This window comes from Cibotium barometz, chromosome 5 (genome assembly GCF_041138505.1).
Source record: "Cibotium barometz isolate CiBa-2024 chromosome 5, ASM4113850v1, whole genome shotgun sequence".
Classification (NCBI taxonomy): domain Eukaryota; kingdom Viridiplantae; phylum Streptophyta; class Polypodiopsida; order Cyatheales; family Cibotiaceae; genus Cibotium; species Cibotium barometz.
In genome coordinates, this window is record NC_141050.1 from 7,660,961 (window position 1) to 7,683,983 (window position 23,023).

The 23,023-nt window shown below is 40.9% G+C and overlaps 2 protein-coding genes across 2 annotated transcripts; both read right to left on the minus strand.

Annotated features, from left to right (window-relative positions):
- Window positions 1-2,885: 2,885 nt before the first annotated feature.
- On the minus strand, window positions 2,886-3,953 carry LOC147638005 (uncharacterized). Its single transcript, XM_086796928.1, has one exon. The coding sequence runs from the start codon at window positions 3,951-3,953 to the stop codon at window positions 2,886-2,888; it is 1,068 nt and encodes a 355-aa protein (XP_086653054.1).
- A 480-nt stretch (window positions 3,954-4,433) lies between these two features.
- LOC147638006 (uncharacterized) lies at window positions 4,434-5,243 on the minus strand. Its single transcript, XM_086796938.1, has one exon. The coding sequence runs from the start codon at window positions 5,187-5,189 to the stop codon at window positions 4,434-4,436; it is 756 nt and encodes a 251-aa protein (XP_086653064.1). The 5' UTR covers window positions 5,190-5,243.
- Between the last annotated feature and the right edge of the window lie 17,780 nt (window positions 5,244-23,023).

Genomic DNA, 23,023 nt, shown 5'->3' on the forward strand with positions numbered 1-23,023 from the left:
CTATGAGCTAGGAACTATTGAAAAGGCCCCTGAGTGAACAGGTGGTGAGTGTTCTGGTTGCCAATCATGCCATAAGTACACCGATGAATGAATGATTAGAAATATGGATTCAACCAGAGATTTCGAGGATTGTCATCAGTGACACAATGGTTTCATTAAAGGATTGTTGTAAAGTTAGTTGATGCTGAGAAAAAGGCAATTTCATATTGGATGTATAAGTGGTGTGACTAATTTTATGTTTGCATGAACTTCCGGCTAGGGGGCCTGGGAACTCTTTTCCCTGGTACCCGGGACAAAACCTAACCAAATTCCCAATTGGATCCCATCACTACAGTGGTTGGGTGGTTGGCTAACCCATGGGACTGGGGGATGGGGTTAGGCTGGACTGATGGATCTGTAAATCGAGACTCAATTTCTGTTATTACGATAGATGAAGTAAATCCCGGATAGTAATTGTTCTATGGATAGAAATCAACGGCTGTGCCTCTTAATGGGGAAAAAAGCAATGATCTCTATGATCCAAGTGCAAGTTTCTTCCTTGATCTGGCCGAGTATCTTTATCGGTATAGCCTCGGATCAACTTGATCAGTAATGGTCTTGACTACGTTAGAGTAAAAAGTTATCCTGGTGGAATCGCCCGTGCTTTCTGGTAAAGGAAGTTTTTTCGGGTTCGGTTTTGAAAAAACCGACGGATTAGTCTCTTGTCCGGATATCCGTGGACGAGGCCCCGAGTGTGGGACCCTGCTCTGCGCTAGAAGTGCTACTTCCGCTGCTTGCACCCCGAATCCATTGTGTGGTAGGGACAGGGATCGCACAGAGGGGGGGGCTGCCGAGTGTGTGTGCGTGTGTTGTGTGTGTGTGTGTGTGTGTGTGTGTGTGTGTGTGTGTGTGTGTGAGAGAGAGAGAGAGAGAGAGAGAGAGAGAGAGAGAGAGAGATTTGATTTGATTTGATTTGGTATTTACGTCCGCGGGAGGCCAAAAATGACCCATGGGACCCTCATGTCTAGAAATAGTCTCCCCTTGCGGGGGTGTGATCCGTGTCATCTGTAGATGTTTCCATTAGTAGTTTGTGGTGTTCTAGGATGCGAGTAAGATATGTCCCTAGACCTGTAGGAGAGGGTTTTGTTTTTAGAAGCAAATCTACAAAAGTGTGGCATCCATGGATGAGCTGCTGAAAATTAGCTCGAATGTGCGCATATGCGGGGCATTTTAGTGTCACATGAGCTTCATCCTCAAGGGCTTGCATAGTGCATGCTTTGCATATCCTTTTTTCAGCATCAATTTTCAGCCATCCTCCCATTTCTATCTTAAGCATGTGTGATCTTGTACTCATCAAAGTTATGGCTCTTCTTGCCATATGGGGCATGGGCATGCGGATGTGAACTTGTGCTTCCGGTTGGCTCATTTTGTATGTCTCCCAATATCTTGGGTTTACATTTTTGCAGTAGTACTCATACTTGGATCTGTGTGTAGTTGTTTGCCATTTATTGTGAAGGCAATCAAGTATTGCTATGTCAAAATTCAGCATGCATTCTCTTTCTTTCCCTGTGTCAATCAGCATGTCTACATATGCCTTCACATCCCATTTGGTGAACCACTTTCTAATGTCTTGAACAAGACTAGAGGAAAGAAATTTACTCTTCCTTGTCTTTTGTGGTGCGTATCCAATTTCCCATGCTATGCGGGGGATTCGAGTAGCGGGCATCATTTTGATTTTGAATATGTATGCATGCATTCTTTTTAAGGCTTTGATCTCTAGAGGCATGTTTTCTATTTCTAGCAATAGCACCGAGTAAGGTGTGGTTTTCTTAACGCCCAAGTGTCTACATAGGAACTTCTTTTGTATTTTCTCAATCTCATTCCATGTATGAGCTGAAATGCTTGCGCCCCACACTTCTACTCCATATAGAATGGCCTGCACTACACATGTCTCAAAGATTATGTTCTTTATCTCCCATCTTCTGATGTTTTTTTGCATGCACATGTTCTCAAATTGATAGTACTTGGCGTGGCCGACATCAATCCTATTTCTTACGCATTGTCCCCAGGCATAATTGGATGGAATATCAATTCCCAAGTACTTGAAGCTGTCCACTTTCTCAATTGGCTGCCCTTGTTGATATGTGAGTGATGGTTGAATTTCTTGTGGATGAGTTCTTATGAGCATAAACTTCGTCTTGTTTACATTGACGGAGAGACCCGTAGTGTCACAAAAGGTGTGTATAGCATTCATCAATTTCTATAAAGATGCCATGTCATGTGCAAAAAGTACAACATCATCTGTGTAGATTAGCAGCAAGAGGGTGAGCATTCCAATGGCTGGTCCATCTGTTTCTTCCACTAGTGCTTGAGGGATGAAGTCTTCTAGTTGGTCAATGCATAGTCCGAAGAGAGTGGGGGATAGGGGGCACCCTTGTTTGACTCCCATATTGCTTGAGAATTCTTTAGATAATCCGGTCTGTGTCTTTAACTAGCATCTAACTTGTTGATAGATTGTGCTACTGCCACTCTAAGATGCATCGGGACCCCTATATATTCCATTCTCTGCCATAGCCTACTTCTTGGGATCGTGTCAAATGCTTTTGTAAAATCCACAAAGAAACAATGCAAAGTTTTCCCTTTTAGCCGGCTTTCTTCCATGAGAACCCTAAGCGATATGAGATGATCAATGGTACTATGTTTAGGTCTAAAACCTGCTTGTCCTTTAGCCCGTTTGCCATTTGCCTTGGCCCATACGCTTATAGCTTGTTCTAGGATGCTCCCTAGAAGCTTAGACATGCAAGATCCCACCATGATGGTTTGGTAATTAGTGGGCTGATTTGCATCCCCTTTCTTGAAAAGTGCTTTGATCCAATTCTTTTGCCAATCAATGGGCAGCCCTTGTGTTATGGATTTATTGAGGAGTCCGTGTATCCATTGCTGTGCAATACTGTGCTTGACCATTTGAGCATTTCTGAGTTGAACTGAAGCATGTCTGGTGCTTTGCCATTGGCTAGTTTTTTTATGCTCTTTGTTACCATCGAAAAGTCAAAGCATTCTTCTGATTGTTTTGTCTCTTGCATATTAGGCATCCCTTCTGCATCTTTGTGTACATATAACTTTTCTACATGTGCATACATATCTTCCGGGCTTATGTCTCCGGTAATGTCTTGTCTTTTGCCTTTCATCCTCATCCATTCCTTTTTGGGGTTTTTCTTGAAGTTTATTAGGGCTTGTGTCTCGGTGTGTAGTTCATGTTCTCTTCTTTTTCTCCTCTTGAGAGTTGTGTATGTTTTCGCCAAAGCTGTCCATTCTATGGCTGTTTTGGGGGTTGACCTCAAATGTCTTTTAGCAATCTTGCATTCTTCATCAAACCATGAGTTGTGTGGCAACCCTTTCACCTTTGTTTCTTGTCTATGAGTTTTCCCCATTGTTTCCTCTACTACTTCACTCATTGCTTGCTTGAATTTGTTCCATGCTTGATCTACATTCATTGGCATGCATTCTCTTGCTAGTTTATCATCAAGGGAAGTGGCATAGGTTTTCTTTTTTTCAATTTGCATTTTGTATGCCCATGCTCGAATTTGAGCCTGTTTTCCTCTCCTGTGAATGGGTACCCATAACCATACATGAATGGGTGTATGATCCGAGTTTGGTGATCTATCCCCAATTTCAAAGTTATGCACCATGTGGGATGCCTCATATTGGATCAATCCATAATCAATAGCACTCTTTCCCTTGTTGGCGGTGTAGCATGTGCATTCCCCTGAGTTGGCAAATTTGTTCACTCCATTTATAGCTATTAATTGCATAGCTGTCATCATGCTTAGTAATGCTGTTCCTTGTGGGTTTGTCACTTGGTCTTTTGAGCATCGCTTCCACATGTGGTCAAGTACATCCATTTTATGCTCTAGACCCGGAGGTGTCATGAGATTTATGACTTGCATTTGCGCATGTGCTATGCGGGCATTCATGTCCCCAGTAAGCATCACTACCCCTTCTTGCGTGTAAGTGTTAATATCTACATACAAATCTTCAAAGGGGTTGTTCTTCTCTATGTTGAAAGCATTATAGAATGGTGATTCCCTATGGGGAATGTAGCACCCTACTATGAACACTGGTTTACCTCTTGTGTCAATCTTGACCCATATGTATCGCTTATGAGCATCTTTTTTGCATATTGTAATCACTTTTTGAAGCTCTTCTTTGTACATCACTGCCACCCCTCCTTGTCCTCTCATCTTTGTACTCGGCATCCACAGAGAGTGTGTGACATACCCATCAACATGTGGTATCCTGCATGTATCGTGTTCCCATGTTTCCAATAGGAAAAGTACATCCGCTTGTGGTAAGACTTCTGTGAGCCCCTCCCCTTTGTGCCAGGGGAAGCCGCAACAATTCCAGCTTATTACATGTAGTTCTGTGGTCCCATGGGCCTCCTCTTGTCATTTTTCCTATTCTCCCCCTTCTGTGGTGGGTGTTTTCTTATTGGTGTGTGCTTCATAGGCTTCCCTTCTTGCCTTCTGTTGGTTCGGCGTTCTATCTTCACTTATGTATAATGGGCTGTCTTTTAGATATATGCGAGCATTTTCAAGGATAATGGCCCTCTTTCGTGCATCTAGGAGTGTGCATACAATTGCCCGATTGGTTTCGGGCTTCTTCTTCCCTACTCTGTGCGCGCCGTATACCACAACATCATGCATACCAAATTTAGTGGAAATGATATCCGTGATGTCTGTGTTCAATGTAAGCACTTGTTCTGTGTCCGTTTCTGGAATGCCTCGCACTACTATGTTGATCTTCCTTTTCTCTAGTTCGTTGTATTCTTTTTCATCCTCAATGACATACATTTCATCATTTGTGGTAGTGGTGGCCGAGTTTGTGTGCCCATTCTTTACTATGCTTGCCCAAGATCCCACAATTCCTGGTACATTTTGTTGGGTTCTCTCACTGATACGTGTAAGTTTTTCGTCATGTGAGGCCAATGTATCCTGCATCGTGTTGGTTTGTTTATTGAAGGCTTCTTGTAGTTCTTGCAGCAACTTCTTCTCTTGGTTAAGGACCGGCATATCTTGCATTTGTAGCTTATGCTCAAGCTCTTGGTTTTTAAGTGCAAGGTTTTCTATTTCTTCACTTTGGTTCATCATGATAGTTTGCATTGAGGTGATGAACCCCCATATGTCTTGGTTAAGGACCCGCATATCTTGCATTTGTAGCTTATGCTCAAGCTCTTGGTTTTTAAGTGCAAGGTTTTTTATTTCTTCACTTTGGTTCATCATGATAGTTTGCATTGAGGTGATGAACCCCCATATGTCTTGCATGGAGCCCATCCCTACATGTCCCTTGGTCGTTTCATCTACATGGCGTTCTTGTGCTTTGTTTGCTCCTGTACTTGTCCCTGTACCTGTTCCTATACATGTACCTGTACTTGTACCTATACCTGTACCTGTACCTGTACCTGCACCTGCACCTGTCCCTGTACCTCTCCTTTTTTAGGAGGCAAAGAAGCCCCTCGCAGAGAAAGGAAAGAAGGCTAAGATGGCGCAGCTCCTTTAGGATAAAAGGGACCCAATTTTTTTTGGGTCGGCTCTCTACCCAGAGAAAAGGGCAGTCCTTCTTGGGGGGCAGGTCGAAGAGCATACCTACGGCAGCTCTTCACTCAAGTACAGAAAGTCTTCTGCGCAGCAACAGCAACACAAGGGGGCCATCTGCTGGGGTAGCAAGGGAACACCTACCATTCCAGACCAGTTGTCTAGTGTACACACAAGCAGAAGGCAATAATATACAAGAAGAAGGCGACCTAATTGAAGAAGGCGACCTAATTGAAGAAGCACAGCCCTTTCAGAAGTACAAGCCTTATGGGCTGAGATGTACATAGCCTTTATGGAGGGTTTAGACCAACACATCGACTAGGACACTAGTCAGAGGAATTGTTAAGTATGTGCACAAGAATCGATCTTGGAGACTCAAGATGCAAGCAGAAGAACAATTCCAGAAACTGAATCTGGCATGGGAGTTCTCTTGGAGCAAGCCTCAGCTGAAAATATGCTAATGCACACACACACCAGCCACGTGAGGGCCTTAGGGCGGCGTCCCCCGCAAGGAGTGAGGGCTTCCCTTATATAGGCTGCTGGCTCGTCCTCAAATTAGTAGACAAGAGGGTTGCAATTTTGGAAAAAGAACAGCTTTCTTGGTTAAAAAGCAGACCCTTCTAGCCAAAATCGAAAAAGGTAAAGACTAATCAGTTGAAGAGGGTGCGTGGCTGATTTGGGTATAAAAGTGTCACCAACCTGTATTAAATCTACTTAATACATATACTAATGACAATTACCAGAAGCATAAAGGCTAGACACCACAAGCTTCTTAGGAGAGGTAGTCCTGAAGGTACTGTAAACTCTGTATGAGTACAAGTGCAGTATGATGGTATGATTAGTAGTAGTCAGCTTAAGCAGGGGAAACACCTGATGAAAGGTTTCTCTCTTGATTGAGATGAGCATGGGAGAGAGGGTATAAAACCCTAATCTGTCAGCTGACTATGCAGGCATGATAAATCAGATGGGCTAGACAAAAAGAAGCTAAGTCGCTTGGATGCAGGTTCACACTTAAGTGACCTTTGGAAAAAGAGCCAAGCTCTACCAAAAAAGCGCATAATAAAGTACAGCTGACCCTATCGTGGGTGCTAGGTTTATGCTAGAAAGAGCTCACTTTTACCAGAAGAGGCAGAAAATTAGCTTTTTCAGATCTGCGATTTCTTTTATCTGCTAAACCCGGACCAGCCATGTTGACTAGGCTGCGCAAGCTAGAAGAAGAGCTTCACCTTTTTGCCAGTAAAGCTGCGCATACCAAAGAGCTGCTCTCTTTATCCAATAAAGTGCCTTTGTCTAAAGGCGATTCTCAGCTTGGCTGGCCTCCTTCCTTTTGCGCTGAGCAAAAGGAGCCTTTCCCCTCACTTTTAGAGCTGTGATTCATTTTTGGCATATGCCTTTCTGCTGATATAAATGACCTTAGCCAGTTTTGGTGTGCGATTTCCTTTGTAGGCTAGATCTAGCTCTAACACGCACACCCAGCCCTTATGCTCTCTCTCTCTCTCTCTCTCTCTCTCTCTCTCTCTCTCTCTCTCTCTCTCTCTCTCTCTCTCTCTCTCTCTCTCTCTCTCTCTCTCTCTCTCTCTCTCTCTATCATATGCCTTAGGGACATGGGCTGCCCTAGTGGCCTTTAGGTTTCCATACTTAGGAAATTGTAGAAGAGTTAATCCACAGCAATCTGCGAGGAGTTAATCCACAGCAATCCACAGCTGGTTGGTATTGAACTTATCTATCCTTCACTAGCTACTTGTAGCCATACCATCTCGCTATACTTGTGCTCATATCAGAGCCTTACAATATCTTTAGGACTACCTCTCATCACTAAATAGCTTAGGAGCTTTTGGTGTCCATCCATGGTTCTTCTGGTAATTATCCTTAATGTATGTATTAAATTTGATTAATACAGGTTGGTGACATCTTTTATACCGGATGAAGGGCCAGCACACATGGAACTGAGAGAGAGCATGTACACATGGTGCATCTTGCACAATTGGAACCTAGAGCAGCTATAGTGCTGGAGCACGAGGAAGAAGACCATGTACTTCTTGGAAATGGTAAACATGAAGTCTATGTACATCATGTACATGATGAGCATCAGGCTCAACCATGGCAGCTGAGGCATGGGAAAAGGCTGTATGGGCAGTAGAACAACAGAGTTGGCTGACATGGCATAACCGCTTTTATACGTGGCAATCTATGCTGACTTGGCAAGATCGCTTTTACAGCTAAGTCCACCTTTTTGGGGGAGATTTAAGTTAAAATTAGCTGATCTAAAGAGCTGCGTTTTTTTTAGAATACATGCTTGTTATTTTTAAAGCATATTGTAAATAAAAGCGAGAGTAGCAGGGGAACATAAAAGGGGCAGTCCACGCATCACTTGAGCATAACCTGGGGGGCAGAGTAGCTTTTGGCTGGCCTCTATGCACCTTGGTTTCACGACTTTTCCTCCGAGAAAAAAATTGACGTGTACTTGCTGGCTTTTTCAGCACTTCCTTGGTTCTTGCCCAAGCACATAACTGTGCTGTCCTTTACGCATGATCTCTATTGGCTCTCTCTTTCTCATGAGTTGACTACAATTTTTTTTCCTTGAAATAGCTATGGCTGAGCAAGAAAAGGCTCCCCTCTTGATGGTCATCAAGAGGATCTTGAGACAAATGGTGGTAGACAGAGAGTCCATCCAGGAGGATATGATTGAGTACGTTGCTATGACTATACCCTAGCTTGAGTCAATCATCACTCACCTCTCGACACTACGGCCAGTAGCCTTTGGGGAGGGCTCTTCGAGGGATCCTATTCCCGGAGGTGGCGGCGCACCCCAACCCGTGCATACACTTTTGGTGCAAACGCAGGTGCAGCAGACGCCGGGCCCCAGTGTTTTGACATAGGCCGAGGGCACTCCCTTGGCACAGAGGCGCCACCGTTCGAGGTATGCATTAATCTATTTTGTGTCTAGGTGTAATTATCATGAAACCATCCAAAATGAATCTTAAAAATTATATGTGTTTTTTGTGCAGTAGTAGTAGTGAGCCATCACCATCACTAGTCCCTTCACCATGTGTGCCTCCTTCTGCACCTCCACCTGCCACCTCGGAGCTTTGCATGCTATCGGGCACGATGCCCATTAGCATTCAGGTGGATCAGAGTGGGCGAGTGCAGTATGTAGATGGTGGGGCACTTTTTCATCACCGCTTGAGAGAGCTCGTGCACACATACATACCCAGGATACACATCCACTGGCCAATTCTTTCATGTATTTTTTAAAATCTCTGTATACATTGATATCAAATGATAAATCTAACTAAAGTGACTTTTTTTTTCAAATTGTAGGGATCAAGATGATAATGACAAGAAATATGTGTTGGCAATCCTCACGCAGGATTTCGGCGTTGGTTGGGACGAGACCGCTATATTGCATGAGATGCAAACGCTTCTAAAGCATTGACGAAACAATGCACGGTACAATTATTTGCTTTGCTATGTTATTCAAGTATACTTCTTTCTTTGAGTAATATGGTTGAATTATTGTTAAATTAAATAAAGAAAGTTTGGAACGTCAAACACCTGAAACGTTCTCTAGAAAGTTCACATACTCTCGCACTTACACACACACAAATCAGCCCACCAATTCTTCTTTATGTGCATAGCTCTTCTTTACCATCTTAGGAAAAGGGCAGCTTTACTGGTCAAAAAGGCCAGCTTCTTCTGGCAGAAGCGAGTTCTTTCTGGCATAAAGTAGGTATAAAGGGTATGAGCAGCTGATTTGGCATGCGTTGGGGAAAAAGCTAAGTTTAATTATCGATAAGTGGCTGGTCCCTCCTGCTCATTCAGAATTTTTTAGTTAAAGAAGTCGCAGCTTGGATAAAGGTAGCTTTTTTGACAAATTTGGTAAATAATATGGCATAGAGTATATGCACATCTGGTCTAGGCATACCATAGCATCCATATAAGGCATAGATAACTTGCACTGAGGAAAAAGGCAGTTATAAAGCTGTTTATCAACAATTGGAAACTATGCCTCGCCAAAGATATCAATCTCTAAGAACACCTCGTCGTTGTCAACCATAGCCTCTTGAAGTTCCATCTCTATTAGGCATATGCTGAGTCCATCAGGGAGTGGAGCATTGTTCGAGGTGGATTTTGAGATTTGCTCAATGTCAGCCTCTAGTAGATCTTCTCCTAGATCATCCGATAAATATTTACCCAAATCATCCCCTTCATCATCCGTTGAGGGTGGTGTGACATTTGTTTGTGAAATCAAATTTGCTTCTCTAATGCGAAGAATTGTATCTCCTTGCCCATGTGATATAGAGGTCATTGTTGTGTCTGGTGTATTGTCGGGCTCTGTAGAGGTCATTGTTGTGTGTGGTGTACTTTCACACTCAGTAGAAAAGGTGGTATCAAACAATCTTCGGCTTCTAGGGTTCACATGAACAATTTGCCACCATGGATCGCCAGTTGGATTTTTGTAAAAGAAAGCTTGTTGTTGCGATCGAGAAGAGATAGGGCTCTTTGGTTGCTCGTAGGAGCTTTGATGAGTCAATGGACCAGAAGCCGCTTTGTTTGCACCTCAACGTGGCCCTTTTTCCTTTGTACTCTGCTCGAAACCAATGCACCTTCAAAATTACCTGCAATATTATAATGTATATAAACTTGTTACTCAAAGATGCTGAATATTTCAATCATTTAGTTTGCATAATATTTTGAAACGAATCATGCGTACCGGTTTCATAACACGATAGTTAATTTCGTATATGCCCTCCAGATCCCCTACGTAGCCGAGCTCATCCTCAATCAAATTTGTGTCATGAGCACTTGCACGAGAGAGTTGATGAAAGGACGCAATGATGCAAGAGTCCTGAGTAACACGAAGATCATCAATCCTCTTGACGCGGAGATGCTGACCACACACCCACATGTTGTTGTGAGCTCGGACCTAAAACCACATGGGAACCACATGAACATGTATGGTTAGAATCCAGAAAAACATGTAGTATTATTCAAATAAAAATATAACATTGGAGTAACTTACCATGGTGTCGCATCCTAGGCTAAGCTCAAACTCTTCTCGTGAGATTTCAAACCCCTGCCCTCGCATCTCTCTGATATGTGTATTCAACCATTCTAGGCTCATCGTTGGAGGTGCACTCCGACCCTTTTTGGATGCCCTACTTCTCTGATTTCTCTCTCTGCATTCTTTGTCATGCTTGTCAATCCATTTTTGCATGCAATCTGAGTTATACACCACAAAAGTACTAAGCGCTTCCCTCTCCTCAGTACTTATCTTTAGTGGGACCCCTTGCCCACATAACATCTCTGTGGTTTCGTTGTCTGATTGTTCTTCTCTCCAACCAGGAGGAGCTTCGTCGTTATCCACATGTTGCAAGTACTCGGATAGATAATACATGCACTCGTGAAGCAACCATCCCTCTGCCATGGATCCCTCGGGTCTTGCTCGTCGGTCCTTTCAATACCCCCATGTACCTTTCAACCCAGAACATCCATCGTGTACTCACGGTCCCAGCAATGAACGAGATGGATCATAACATAGACTTGAATGTCAAAAAAGGAGGTAGGTAACTCCTTCTCCATCAGACAAAGGAGCTCAATACACTCTAGCTTTCGTTGCGGGATATCACGTGAGTCGATCTCTTTGGATGTAATCCATCTATAAAGAGAAACAATGTGATTAGCATAAGATTTTTGTGACAAAGAAGTAAGAACAATATGATGTTCCACTGTCAATACCTTGTCAATGATCCCAATCGATATATAACATCCCTAATACCCTCAGTCAAACAACCGTCGATAACAAGTGGCAAGACGTGCTGCACACAGATTAGCTCTAGTGTTAACAAATGGTAATGTAATGGCACCTTCATTAGAAATTGACGATACATGTTAGAGAGGCACCATACCTTAATGAAGTTATGTCAGTCGTGTGTCTTTAGACCCGAAAGAGAGTTATCATCCATGGTAAACATGTTTTGCAATGAAGCACCATAGCCTGTAGGAGTACGTATGCATCGTATCCGCTCATTGATGACGCTTATCTCTTTCTTTGTGAGTACCCATGGTGCCTGTGAATAAGTAATATTTCCTGTCTCCTCATTGATTATAGGCCATAGTGATCGTTTGCAGTTGTAAATCTTTAGGTCTGCCCTTGCAACCTCTGTATCCTTGAAGCCCACAAGATGATTCCAAAGCGAGTGTGCAACATTTTTAAATGTGTGCATGGGATCAAGCAAATGAGTTATTTTTAGATCTTTCCAATACTCCAACATATACCATATGGAGGAATTCTGTGCCATTGATTTCTTGCCTCTCGATGACTGCTGCAAATCATATTCGTCATCATTATCGCTTGCAAGTTCTGCCTCCGGATCTATTAGAGGTCTGTTTGTCCACTTGACATACCAATCTCTTGGAGTCATTCGTGTTTGACAACGTCCATTCTCCACTTTGCCCCATTAAAATGTCTCGCATTCGCTTTGGAACGTAGCACATGATCTGGAGGTAGAAATCGTCGATGTCGAAGGTATATATTTTTACTCAAACTTCGACTATATTTGGAGCGTAGCCAATCACTGCATGGTGGACATGCTTTGTAACCCTTTGTTGATAGGCCTGAGAGAAACAAAAATTGTTTTTATGTTTTCAACATCCAAATTTTTTGATTGTATAAACAAACAAACAACTAAAGAGCCTTGATGCAAAGCCATAGGCAGGATAGTCATGTATTGTCCATGCTAAAATGCCACGAACCTTGAAACTCCTATTACCCCCACAGGTTTTGACATATCAATAACATTTACTCCTTTCCATATTTGTTGCAAGTCATCAATGAGCGGTGCAAGATATACGTTGATGTCTTTAACTTGCCACTTCCCTACATTGATGCATCGTTTAAATTTAACATTTTTCAAAATAGAAATGAGTGTGCTATTTAGAAATGAGAATATTTGTCACATACCAGGAATTAACAAAGACAATATTAAATGCTCTTTCTTAATTGACATGAATGGTGGGATGTTGTAGTTGATAAGAACTACGGGCCAAGTTGACGATCGCATGGAAAAGGGATTGATTCCATCCAAGCCAACTCCAAATTTTATATGGCGAGGCTCCCAATGAAACTCTGGCCATGTAGCATCGATATGCTTAAATGCTTTGCTATCACTTGGAATCCTCATGACTCCATCTATACTTGCATTTCTCGAACTCCAATCCACAAGCTTAGCTATCTCGGGGCTGCGGAAGATGTGTTCAACTCGTGGTGCCAAGGGAAAGTGTCACAGAACTTTCATAGGGAGATTCAAGGTTCCTGCCTTAAAACGAGCAACACCGCATTTGGGACAAGTGGTTGCATTTTCATACTCTCCACGATACAAAATGCAATCATTGACACATGCATGAATTGTGTTGTATTCGAGTCCAAGGGATGCGATCATTTTCTTTGCCTCATCCCTCGACTTTGGGATCACATTGTTTGATGGTAGAATCTTGTTTGAAAGAAGCCTACCACTCAATTGTAAATATTTAATGAGCACAAAAGTGATTGAGAGCCATTATTTTTATACAAACAAAATACAAATATAACTTACGATAGTAATGTAGAAACCGATGCATTACTCCATTGGTAGCGTGTTTGGAGATTCAAGATGAGTAAGGTCACACTCAATCTTGATATGGATGCACCATCGTAGATGGGCCTTGAAGCTTCTTCTCGTAGAAATTTTTCATGTGAACAAGTTTCTTCTTCACTACTTGCTTGGAACCAATCGTCGATAAACTCATTGATGTCATCATCAACATGTCCCTCATTGGTCCCTTTTTCTCTGCATTTTGCATTGTACTCATCTCTAAGTCGTTGATATGTACTTGGATCTTGTGTACGTAAAAGCCTCATGTACTCCTCTGGCAAGATATGGTGACTTCGGTGAGAGCTAGATACACCCTCAACATCTGGACACTGCATGTATAAACATAGTCTACATGCAGAAATGATTTAAAGTAACAACAATGGAATTATTAAGTGATATAATCATAACATTAAAACCCTTTTTACAACACAATTCAAGCATATTAGTAGCAAAAATCTATACTCAAGATAACCTTAGACAAGACACTAAAATACCCTTAGTTGTATTACTGATGAGACAATGAAATATATCATCAAATATTTGTCAAAATTAAATGCTGAGTGGGCTACAAAGCTGGATACATTATTTGAAACATACATAATTTAAGAGGCCGACACTTTATCTCAAATTTCATTCTCAAAGAGGGGCTGGTGATGTCCAACGCCATCATAATTTATAAATAATTCCTCGCCAGCTTGTAATGATCTTGTAGCACACACTACTATATATATGGGTACATCTCTAATCATATAACATGGCTCGTGAGTGACTATTCTCACACTCCATAAAGGTACAATTTGTTCTCTCATTTCTCCCTCTACTACTATTGATTAGCCCTGCTATATTTCCTTGAGCATAGGGTCTTCCATCAATATAAAGCCACAATCCAAAATTATATCTAATGTTTCTTTCGGTGAGTGAGGCCGCATTAGCACAAAGCCCATATGTTGTCATACTTCTGATAAAGCGAACAAGTGCTTGCCATGCGCCCCAACCATAAACGGGCCCACAAAATGACATAAGAGTCACCTCTGAGTTTGCGGGCACGCGTAAATCATGTGCAATAAAGAGACCTCGTCCACCATTGGGAATGGTAGATGGTGCAATCACATATCGAGCACCCCAAAAGCTGAAAACCTCTCCGTCTGCTGGAAGGGCTGCTCCCAACCATCCTCCATAGCGTCTACGATCGTACGTTTAAATGAGAGATAGAAGACGATTAGGCAATGGATGATCACCCAATGTCTCTGAACGAGGGGCAAATAAGGTTATGATGCCTCCATTTGCAACTGAAAAACGACTTGACCATATCGTGTGCGTGGAAGGAATGAAGGATCAATTCCATGGTCTTCACAATCCTCATGAAATCGAGGATGTACAACTGGTACGTGCTGAATAATGCATCATTATTAATTATATGAAGGGTGAGACACACATGGAACATGATTAATAGTGCAGAGTAAACTTGGATATGAATTTATACATAGTTCTAAAATGACATCACTTACCATGGGATGCTCCCGTTCCTCTTGCGGTGGCATATCAGGACATGGACCATACTGCTCCATATGGGCAAAACATATGCATCGTATTCGTCGATGAGTGCCATGGCATGCTGCACACCAACATGGGATTCTTTCAACGTAATATGTTTGTGAGTCGCCTAGTGTCATAGATGATGTGGAAGAAGAGGAACCATCTCCTCTCGTAACTACAGATGGACGCACAGGAAGAGTGGGAGGAGGCGGTGTCCCAGAGGATGACCCGGAATCTACATTCATAAAATATTAATGTCATATTAATATCATTAAAAATCAAAGAAAACTTGAACAAAAATAATACACATACAAAATCATCCTAGAAGTGTTTGTAAACGCTATGGTAGCGCATAATGCATATTTTCTTATCCCCAGGTTAGGAATAATGTTCATCCCTCAGCAAAAACTAGTTAATTTGTAATCATACCTTCTTACTATACTTATGTCCATATCAGAGGCTTACAGTAACCTTAGGACTACCTCTCCCTAATCAGTCTAGGAGCTTTTGGTGTCCATTATAGCTCTTCTGGTAATAGTCATTAATGTATGTATTAGATTTAATTAATATAGGTTGGTGACATTATGTCCTCATCTGTTCATGCACGAGAAGATTTGCTTAATAAGAGGTGCCCTCTCTCACTTAGAGAGTATACGTGGAGTTGGATTACGGTGGGACAGAGAGCTGAGACCATCATGGGTTGTGTGTGCCATCATGGGTTGTGTGTGCCATCATGGGCCAAGAATTCCACGCGGGCAGAGAACTCCACATGCAGACTGAGAGCATCCTTGTTGGTTGGAAGCTTCTTTTATTGGTTGGAACCCCAAAGCTGGAAGCGCAAGTTTGGTATCATCTTTTGAGAGTACAATTAAGTGTGGCCAGCCAAAAGAAGGGTCTTCGCAAGAGGTGTCCATGAGAGTTGTTATTGCTTCTCAGAGAGGGTTTGACAACCCTGTTTGTACCTTTTGATTCGATAATAAAAGTAAAGAAATACCTGCGGGGGTGCTAATCTCTCACAGCAAGAAACTCTCGGTGCTTAGCCGGTTCCCCTCCCAAATTGCTTAATCCCCGACAACATTATCAAATCTTGCACAAAATAGTTCTTCAATAGTTCTTCAAGGTGTAATTGACATGCACTCAAATGCGTGAGCATAGCATATATAGACCGTCGGCCGGTCCGTATGCACTATGGATGTGCAATTGGTCCATTCAAAGAGCCAGTACGCTGATGCACATGTGTTACATCTATCAAGAGTTTCTTGAAGTTTCTACCTCCCAAATCTATAGATTTAAATGTTAATTGATTGCAAAATTTAATTTATACTTACCGTAATCGATGTCGGCCATTGCTTTTTCAAAAGTCGATATATGTCGATTCTTGGGTCTTTTGTCATACATGAATGCGCGTGCGTGTGTGTGTGTGTGTGTGTGTGTGTGTGTGTGTGTGTGTGTGTGTGAGAGAGAGAGAGAGAGAGAGAGAGAGAGAGAGAGAGAGAAAGAGAGATTTTTTATGATGTTTGTATACATACGGATGTGTGTGTGTGATAAAGAGGCAAGTGTGTATGAGAGAGAGAAAGAGAGAGAGAGAGAGAGAGAGAGAGAGAGAGAGAGAGAGAGAGAGAGAGAGAGAGAGACCAATGTTTGTGTGAAGTGTGTGTGTATGTGTGAGAGAGAGAGGGAGAGGGAGAAAGAGAGAGAGAGAGAGAGAGAGAGAGAGAGAGAGAGAGACTAATGTTTATGTGAAGTGTGTGTGTGTGAGAGAGAGAGAGAGGGAGAAAGAGAGAGAGAGAATGTGTGTGCAAGAGCCACAAGTGGAGATAATGTGTATGAGAGAGAGAGAGAGAGAGAGAGAGAATGTGCATCAGCTATTAAAAAAAATGTTCAGAACAAAGGTCTTTTAAGCGACCCCAACGGCGGCTTTAAAAAATCATACAAATTGGGTCGCTTATGCCACCCAAACTTGGGTGTTCATGCCACTCAAATAGGGTCGTTTATGCCACCTTTGCAGCATCGTTTATGCCACCTAAAAACGTGGTTTATGCCACCCTCATAAACGTCATTTATGCCACCCAAACGCGATGTATATGCCACCCTCGAAACGTGGTTTATGCCACCCAAAAAGCGTCGTTTATGCATCTCAAAAATGTCGCTATAGAGGTCGTTTAAACGATGGTCAAGAGTGACCTTTGGAACGACTTCTGTAGCGACCCCCGTAAGGGTCGCTACAGGTTTCTACTCTTGTAGTGTGTAGAGAGCAATTTATCCATGCATGGCATTCGTGGAGTACTCTCTATACATGTATAGAGAGAAATTTATCCATGCATGGTGTCATGGTGGAGTTCTCTCATGCATGTGAAAAAAAAGTACCCCCATAGCACCTTGAGAGAATTTTGAGAGGTAGAATAGAGGCTTCAAAAGATAAATGAGCCCTCTATGCATGCATACATAGAGATCATACATAGCCTTGTGCAATTGTATAAAGATCTCATGCATTTAGTAGAGCCCTCTTTGCATGTAAAGAGAGTGCTATGCATGTAAAGAGCTCAAAGAGAGTGCTATGCATGTGAGGACCCCTATGCCCCTTACTGTTGTTCAATTAACTACAACAAAAGACTAGCATAAGGGTACAGTAGCCTCAATTGGGGCCTTAATAGAACACTATCTTGATGTTTGTCTCCTCAAACATTTTTATCTTCTAACTATTGGCATAATATTAACATTAAGAAATGTGTATGATTCCTTCAACGGTTGTCCCTCCATAATTCTCACCACATTTTTATCTTGTAACAATCGGTATAATCTTAGTATTAGTAAATGTGTGCGATTCCTACAAGGGTTTTCCCTTCATAATTCTCACAAATAGGAGTCATATCGGTGGCTTAGGGAACCATCACCAATGTCCTATTCCCCCATTATGGAGCAGACAATTCTACTTGGGCAATACTAGTTCTAATAATAAATCTTGTTTTTCCCAAGTAGTGTAAGTTCATGACAGTCTTCTTGGTCTCAATACTTCTTCTTTTTCTCACGTTGTGAAGATTTCCTCTATTTTGGGGTAAATACTTCTGGAGACTTGGGGTCTAGTTCTAATCATAAGGTTATTTTCTCTCTCTAAGAACTAGTCAATTCCTCTCTCTAGAATTTCTATCACTATATCCCTAAATAGGTCCATAGTATGAAATTGGTCGGTGGATATTCACATACTAAAAATAAATTAGCCTGATGTAAGCTAGTTGGATGACTTACTTATAAACTTGATTTGTCTTGATGTAGATGCATTGCAGGGTATGTGGAAGACTCCCAAACTCCAAGAGAAAAACTCACCTACTTCACCTTGATTTCAGTTCCCAAGACAAGCTTCCATAGGGTATAAATGACTAGTCTGACAAGCTAGGGGTACACTATGGTGTAAGAGCTACAAAGTACTATTTTAAGGCCTTTGTTACACAAAATAGAAGAATCTACACCTTCATGAAGGAGGCATGGAAAAATGAAGGGCTAGGAGGATTTTAGATAGGGGTAAACCCATCTTGATGCATGGGAAGGGTCCTAGTATGGTATAGCCACCATGCACCCTACTAAACTTCACCTTATTTGAGAAAGAGGGGATTAAACTCATGCATAAATCTCAATTTTGTGGGCTAGACTAAGGTGAACTCAAGTATCACTTAGTAAACTAATAGAATAAGGAGCCGGACACCACTAAACTACTTTGGTAAATACCATCTATCCGAAACCACAAGCTAGAATACTACTTACAATTTTTCACAAAACATTTTCCCAATTCCACATGGTATTTTAGCAACCCATGGTTTTCTCTCAATCCTTTATAACCTTATCCCATAACCCATTTAATTTATTTGACCCTTGCACTTTTATTAATACAAACCTTAGCCTTGGTGTATTTTAATTTATTTTGATGAGTTTTCTCCCAATACCTCATCCAATGCCATGGGGACTATTTTACTCCCTACCTTTCACATTTACTGGTAATGTTAGTTTCCCTAAATTCCTTTGTTTACCAAATGATTCAATTTCATGTGCAGCACGTGTGGCACTAGGTTCAAGTGTTAAATTTTTATCTCTCCTCAAAGGATCCTTGATCAGTAGAGTTTCTCATTAGTTTTTTTGTCCACTTATCTATTTGTTTTTCTAAATTTGGTGTACTCACATATACATGCACATGGTGCAATTCTAACACGTTTGTACTCCTAAAGTTGATATTAGGGACAAGAATAAATGTCCTACTGACTCAACATTTTATGCCTCAAATTCCCCCAACTTTTTATTTTTTATTAAAAGGTCTCTTTTTGTAAAAGGAATTTCTTATATCACTTTCTCTCTCCTAAAAAATTACTAGTTGGAATTTATTGCACATAAACTGTGTAAGAGGGTAGGAGGGATCTTAAATCCTCCATCAAATTCCCTCATCTCATAAGTTAGGGTAATCACTTTCTAGGTTCTTCTCCTTCTTCTCCCAAGTTGCATAAACTGTGTAAGAGGGTAGGAGGGATCTTAAATCCTCCATCAAATTCCCTCATCTCATAAGTTAGGGTAATCACTTTCTAGGTTCTTCTCCTTCTTCTCCCAAGTTGGAATTCATCTCATAAATTCCAAATTACTAGTTGGAATTTATTGCACATAAACTGTGTAAGAGGGTAGGAGGGATCTTAAATCCTCCATCAAATTCCCTCATCTCATAAGTTAGGGTAATCACTTTCTAGGTTCTTCTCCTTATTCTCCCAAGTTGCATCCTTAGGAGGAGAAAGTTTCCATCTTACCAAATATTCCCTTAGGATTCTATTCCAAAGTGGCTTTTCCCTAATGTCATGAATTTCTTCAGGTTCTAACTCCATCTAACCCTGAACTGGCATGGCAGCTTGATCATCTTCTGGAATATGTTATGGACTAGAAACATACTTTTTTAACAATCTAGCATGGAGAACATTATGGACTTGAAGATATGGGGGTAAAAGGAGCTCATAATCCTGATCCCCTATCCTTTGAGTGATCACATAAGGCTCATAATATCATGGGGAAAACTTCTTGTACTTCCCTAAGGACAGTGAACTTCCCTTGGGTTGCACTCGTAAATATACCATGTCACCTTCATCAAATTCATGAGGAGATCTTTTTGAATCAGCATATTTCTTCTGCTTATCTTATGCTGGTTTTATATCCTTCTTGATAGATTGCATCTCATTGTCCATATCCTCAAGAATTTCTTGATAGATTGCATCTCATTGTCCATATCCTCAAGAATTTCTTTTGACACCTTCACCACCCTTATCATTGGATATGACCAATTTAAAGTCATGAGACTTTCTTGCCTATAAAGCGCTTTGAAAGGACTCATATGATAGGAAGCATTGTATGCAAACTCTACCACGTGAAGATAATTCCACCACCTCTTTGGTTCACAAAAATGAATCAAAGGTTGTCTTCGATAACTTCCTTTACTCTCTATTTGGCCTCAGTCTCGAGGTGATAGGAAGTATTCAGGTCAAGAGATGTACCTATTTCTTAGAAAAAAGCCTTCAAGAATCGAGAAGTAAACTTGGCATCTCAATCACTGATGATTCTACGAGGTAAGCCATGTAGTCTAAAGATTTTATGCACACTCTAGCTACATCCAGTGCAAAAAACATCTTCTTGACTGGCATCATGTGGGCTACCTATCACAAAAATTAAATCATAGTTGGAACTTGAGGGTAACCCGGTGATAAAGTCTACACTAATGCTTTCCCATTTGATTTGTGGAATGTCCAAGGGATGCAATCTTCTAGGTAACTTTACTCTCTTGGCTTTTATTTTCTCACAAATGAGACATTGGTGCACGTAATTCAACACATCCCTCTTTAGACTAGCCAGAAGAAGCTTTGTTCAACTGCCTTAATAGTCTCCACATAGTCTAGGTTTCCTGCTATGGGGTTGTCATGTGCTTCCATCAAAATCCTTTTTCTGAAATCACCTTTAATGGGGACACATAAGCAATTATTGAAGTATAAGCATCCATCTTCAATATTGTATCCTGGTATCGTATTTCTCTTCGATGTGGTTTTACTTTCTTGTTTCAACAATAAGGTAATGATTTGAGCCAGGAGTGGGTTGGAGATCAAATGCTTGTAATATCTACATCCATCTTTGTTGATGCATGTTAAGATCGTTATAAGTGAAAACATAGTAAACCTTTGCATACGAAGATAATGTCTTCACAACCTTAATGTATGAACAATTGCTAATAATTCTAGTTCATGAACTCTATTATTTTGCCCATGAGGCTTGATCTTTCAAGATTCATAGGCTACCGGATTCCCTTCCTACATGAGGATTCCTCCTATTGCAAAGTCACTTGCATTAGTAATGACCTCAAAAGGCACTCTAGTAGATTCAAGATTGGATTTGAAACTAGATCAACCTTTAGTTTATCAAAAGCACTTTGGCACACTGGAGTCCAATTGAAAGAAACATCTTTCTTGAGAAGGTATATCAAAGGGGAGGTTGTCTTGATATATCGCTAAATGAATATTTGATACCAACCTAGGATCCCAAGGAATCCTCTGATTTGCTTCACATTTTTTGGGTCTAGATAGTCAATGGTAGCTTAAATCTTGGTGGGTTTTACCAAGATCCCATGCTCAGATGTAATAAATCCCAACTACTCATTGTGATCAGTGAAGACTGTAAACTTACTTTTCTTTGTAAAGATTTTGTGTTGCCTTAAGATGTATAGGACTTTTTGAAGTTGTGCCTCATGATCAGCAACATTCTTTGAATAAACTAGGATTTCATCAAAAAGCACTAGAACAAAACCACCAAATGAGAATATTGCATGCTTTGAACGAAAACCTAATACACATGTTTTGCGAGCCCATTTTTCATACTAAAACAACCTTGTATATGTTTCTCTCTTTAGAGTTTCATGTGTGTGAAAGAACCCCTTCTATATGTCGTGAGCAATTATTTATCTAATTCAGTTATCATTTCTCCTCCCAAAATATATATATTGAAGTCATGTAGTATTATGTTGTTATTTTTTTTAGAGGCTTGTTTTGGGTGGTTTCCCCAAAAAACAAGAAACATTTGTATGTCCAAACATTCCGTAAAATTAAAAAAAAATATCATCCATGGTAAAGTCATTTCCATAGAGGTTTTATATATGCTACAAAGACTAGTTGAGTAGTCTCTTGCTAGGACCTCATGTTCAAGAGTGGAAGAGCAAAAGTAGGTCACACTCAAGAGAAAACATTTGCTATAATTTGGCCCTTTTTTCTTTATAAATCTTAGCATCATGTAGTTATCAAGAAGTGTGGTACTACAACCCCTGTACTTATTCAAAGTATATTTGCGTTTGTGTTTGTGAGTGCTCTTATTTTGGTGGATGCCAATACTCTTAGTGTTCAAGCATTAATGATTTCATTGTTCATTTTTATATGCCCACACGATCATGGTTGGTTTTAAGGAATGCATATGAGATCACAAATAAGAGGGTTCAAACCTTGTAAATTTTCTTACTTTGCAAAATCTCTCTAGTATAAAAGCAATTAAGCAATTTATGAAGTGGACTAAAAATATATAAGATAGGATATTGGCTATTGAGACCCAAGATATTTCATGTTGTTGCACAAGGTTAAGGAACCTACTCCAAAAAGCACGATCTCATTTCTTGAATACTTAGTTTAAGAATAAACCTCTTTCTTTTAAGATTTTTTGTGCCATGTTGGAGGGAATATGTATCCAAGAAGTGACGTGTTGTGGATTTAGCATTATGTACTAGCACAAAGAAAGGCAAGAGAAAAGGCTCCAATAACCCCTAGAGGAGGAGATATATCTTAATCTAGAGGATTTTAGAGGATATTTAGCATTCTTCCCCAATACCAAGTCTCTAACTTTTGCATAGAGCTTAAAGGGAGCTCTATGCATAAGGTAAGAGACCTTATACAAATTCATAAAGATCTCATGTTTAGGGTGAGATGTCTTATAAAAATACGTAGAGCCCTGAAAGAGAGCTTTATACATAAGCTTAGAGCTCCTATAAAAATGCATAGATCCCTGAAGATAGCTCTATACATAAGGTAAGAACCCTTTTACACATGCATACATAGCTCTCATGCATGTGGTAGAGCCCTCTACTCATAAGGGCTCTACCTCTCAAAGAGAGATCTATGCATAAGTTAAGATATCTTATGAAAATGCATAGAGATATTATGCATTTGGTAGAGCCCTCTACGCATGCATAGAGATCACAAAGACCCTTGTGCTAGTGCACAAATATCTCATGCA

Bases quoted from the DNA above. Each gene is read 5' to 3' on its own strand.
- LOC147638006 (XM_086796938.1), bottom strand. From the start codon at position 5,189: ATGCAAGATATGCGGGTCCTTAACCAAGACATATGGGGGTTCATCACC.
- LOC147638005 (XM_086796928.1), bottom strand. From the start codon at position 3,953: ATGAATGCCCGCATAGCACATGCGCAAATGCAAGTCATAAATCTCATG.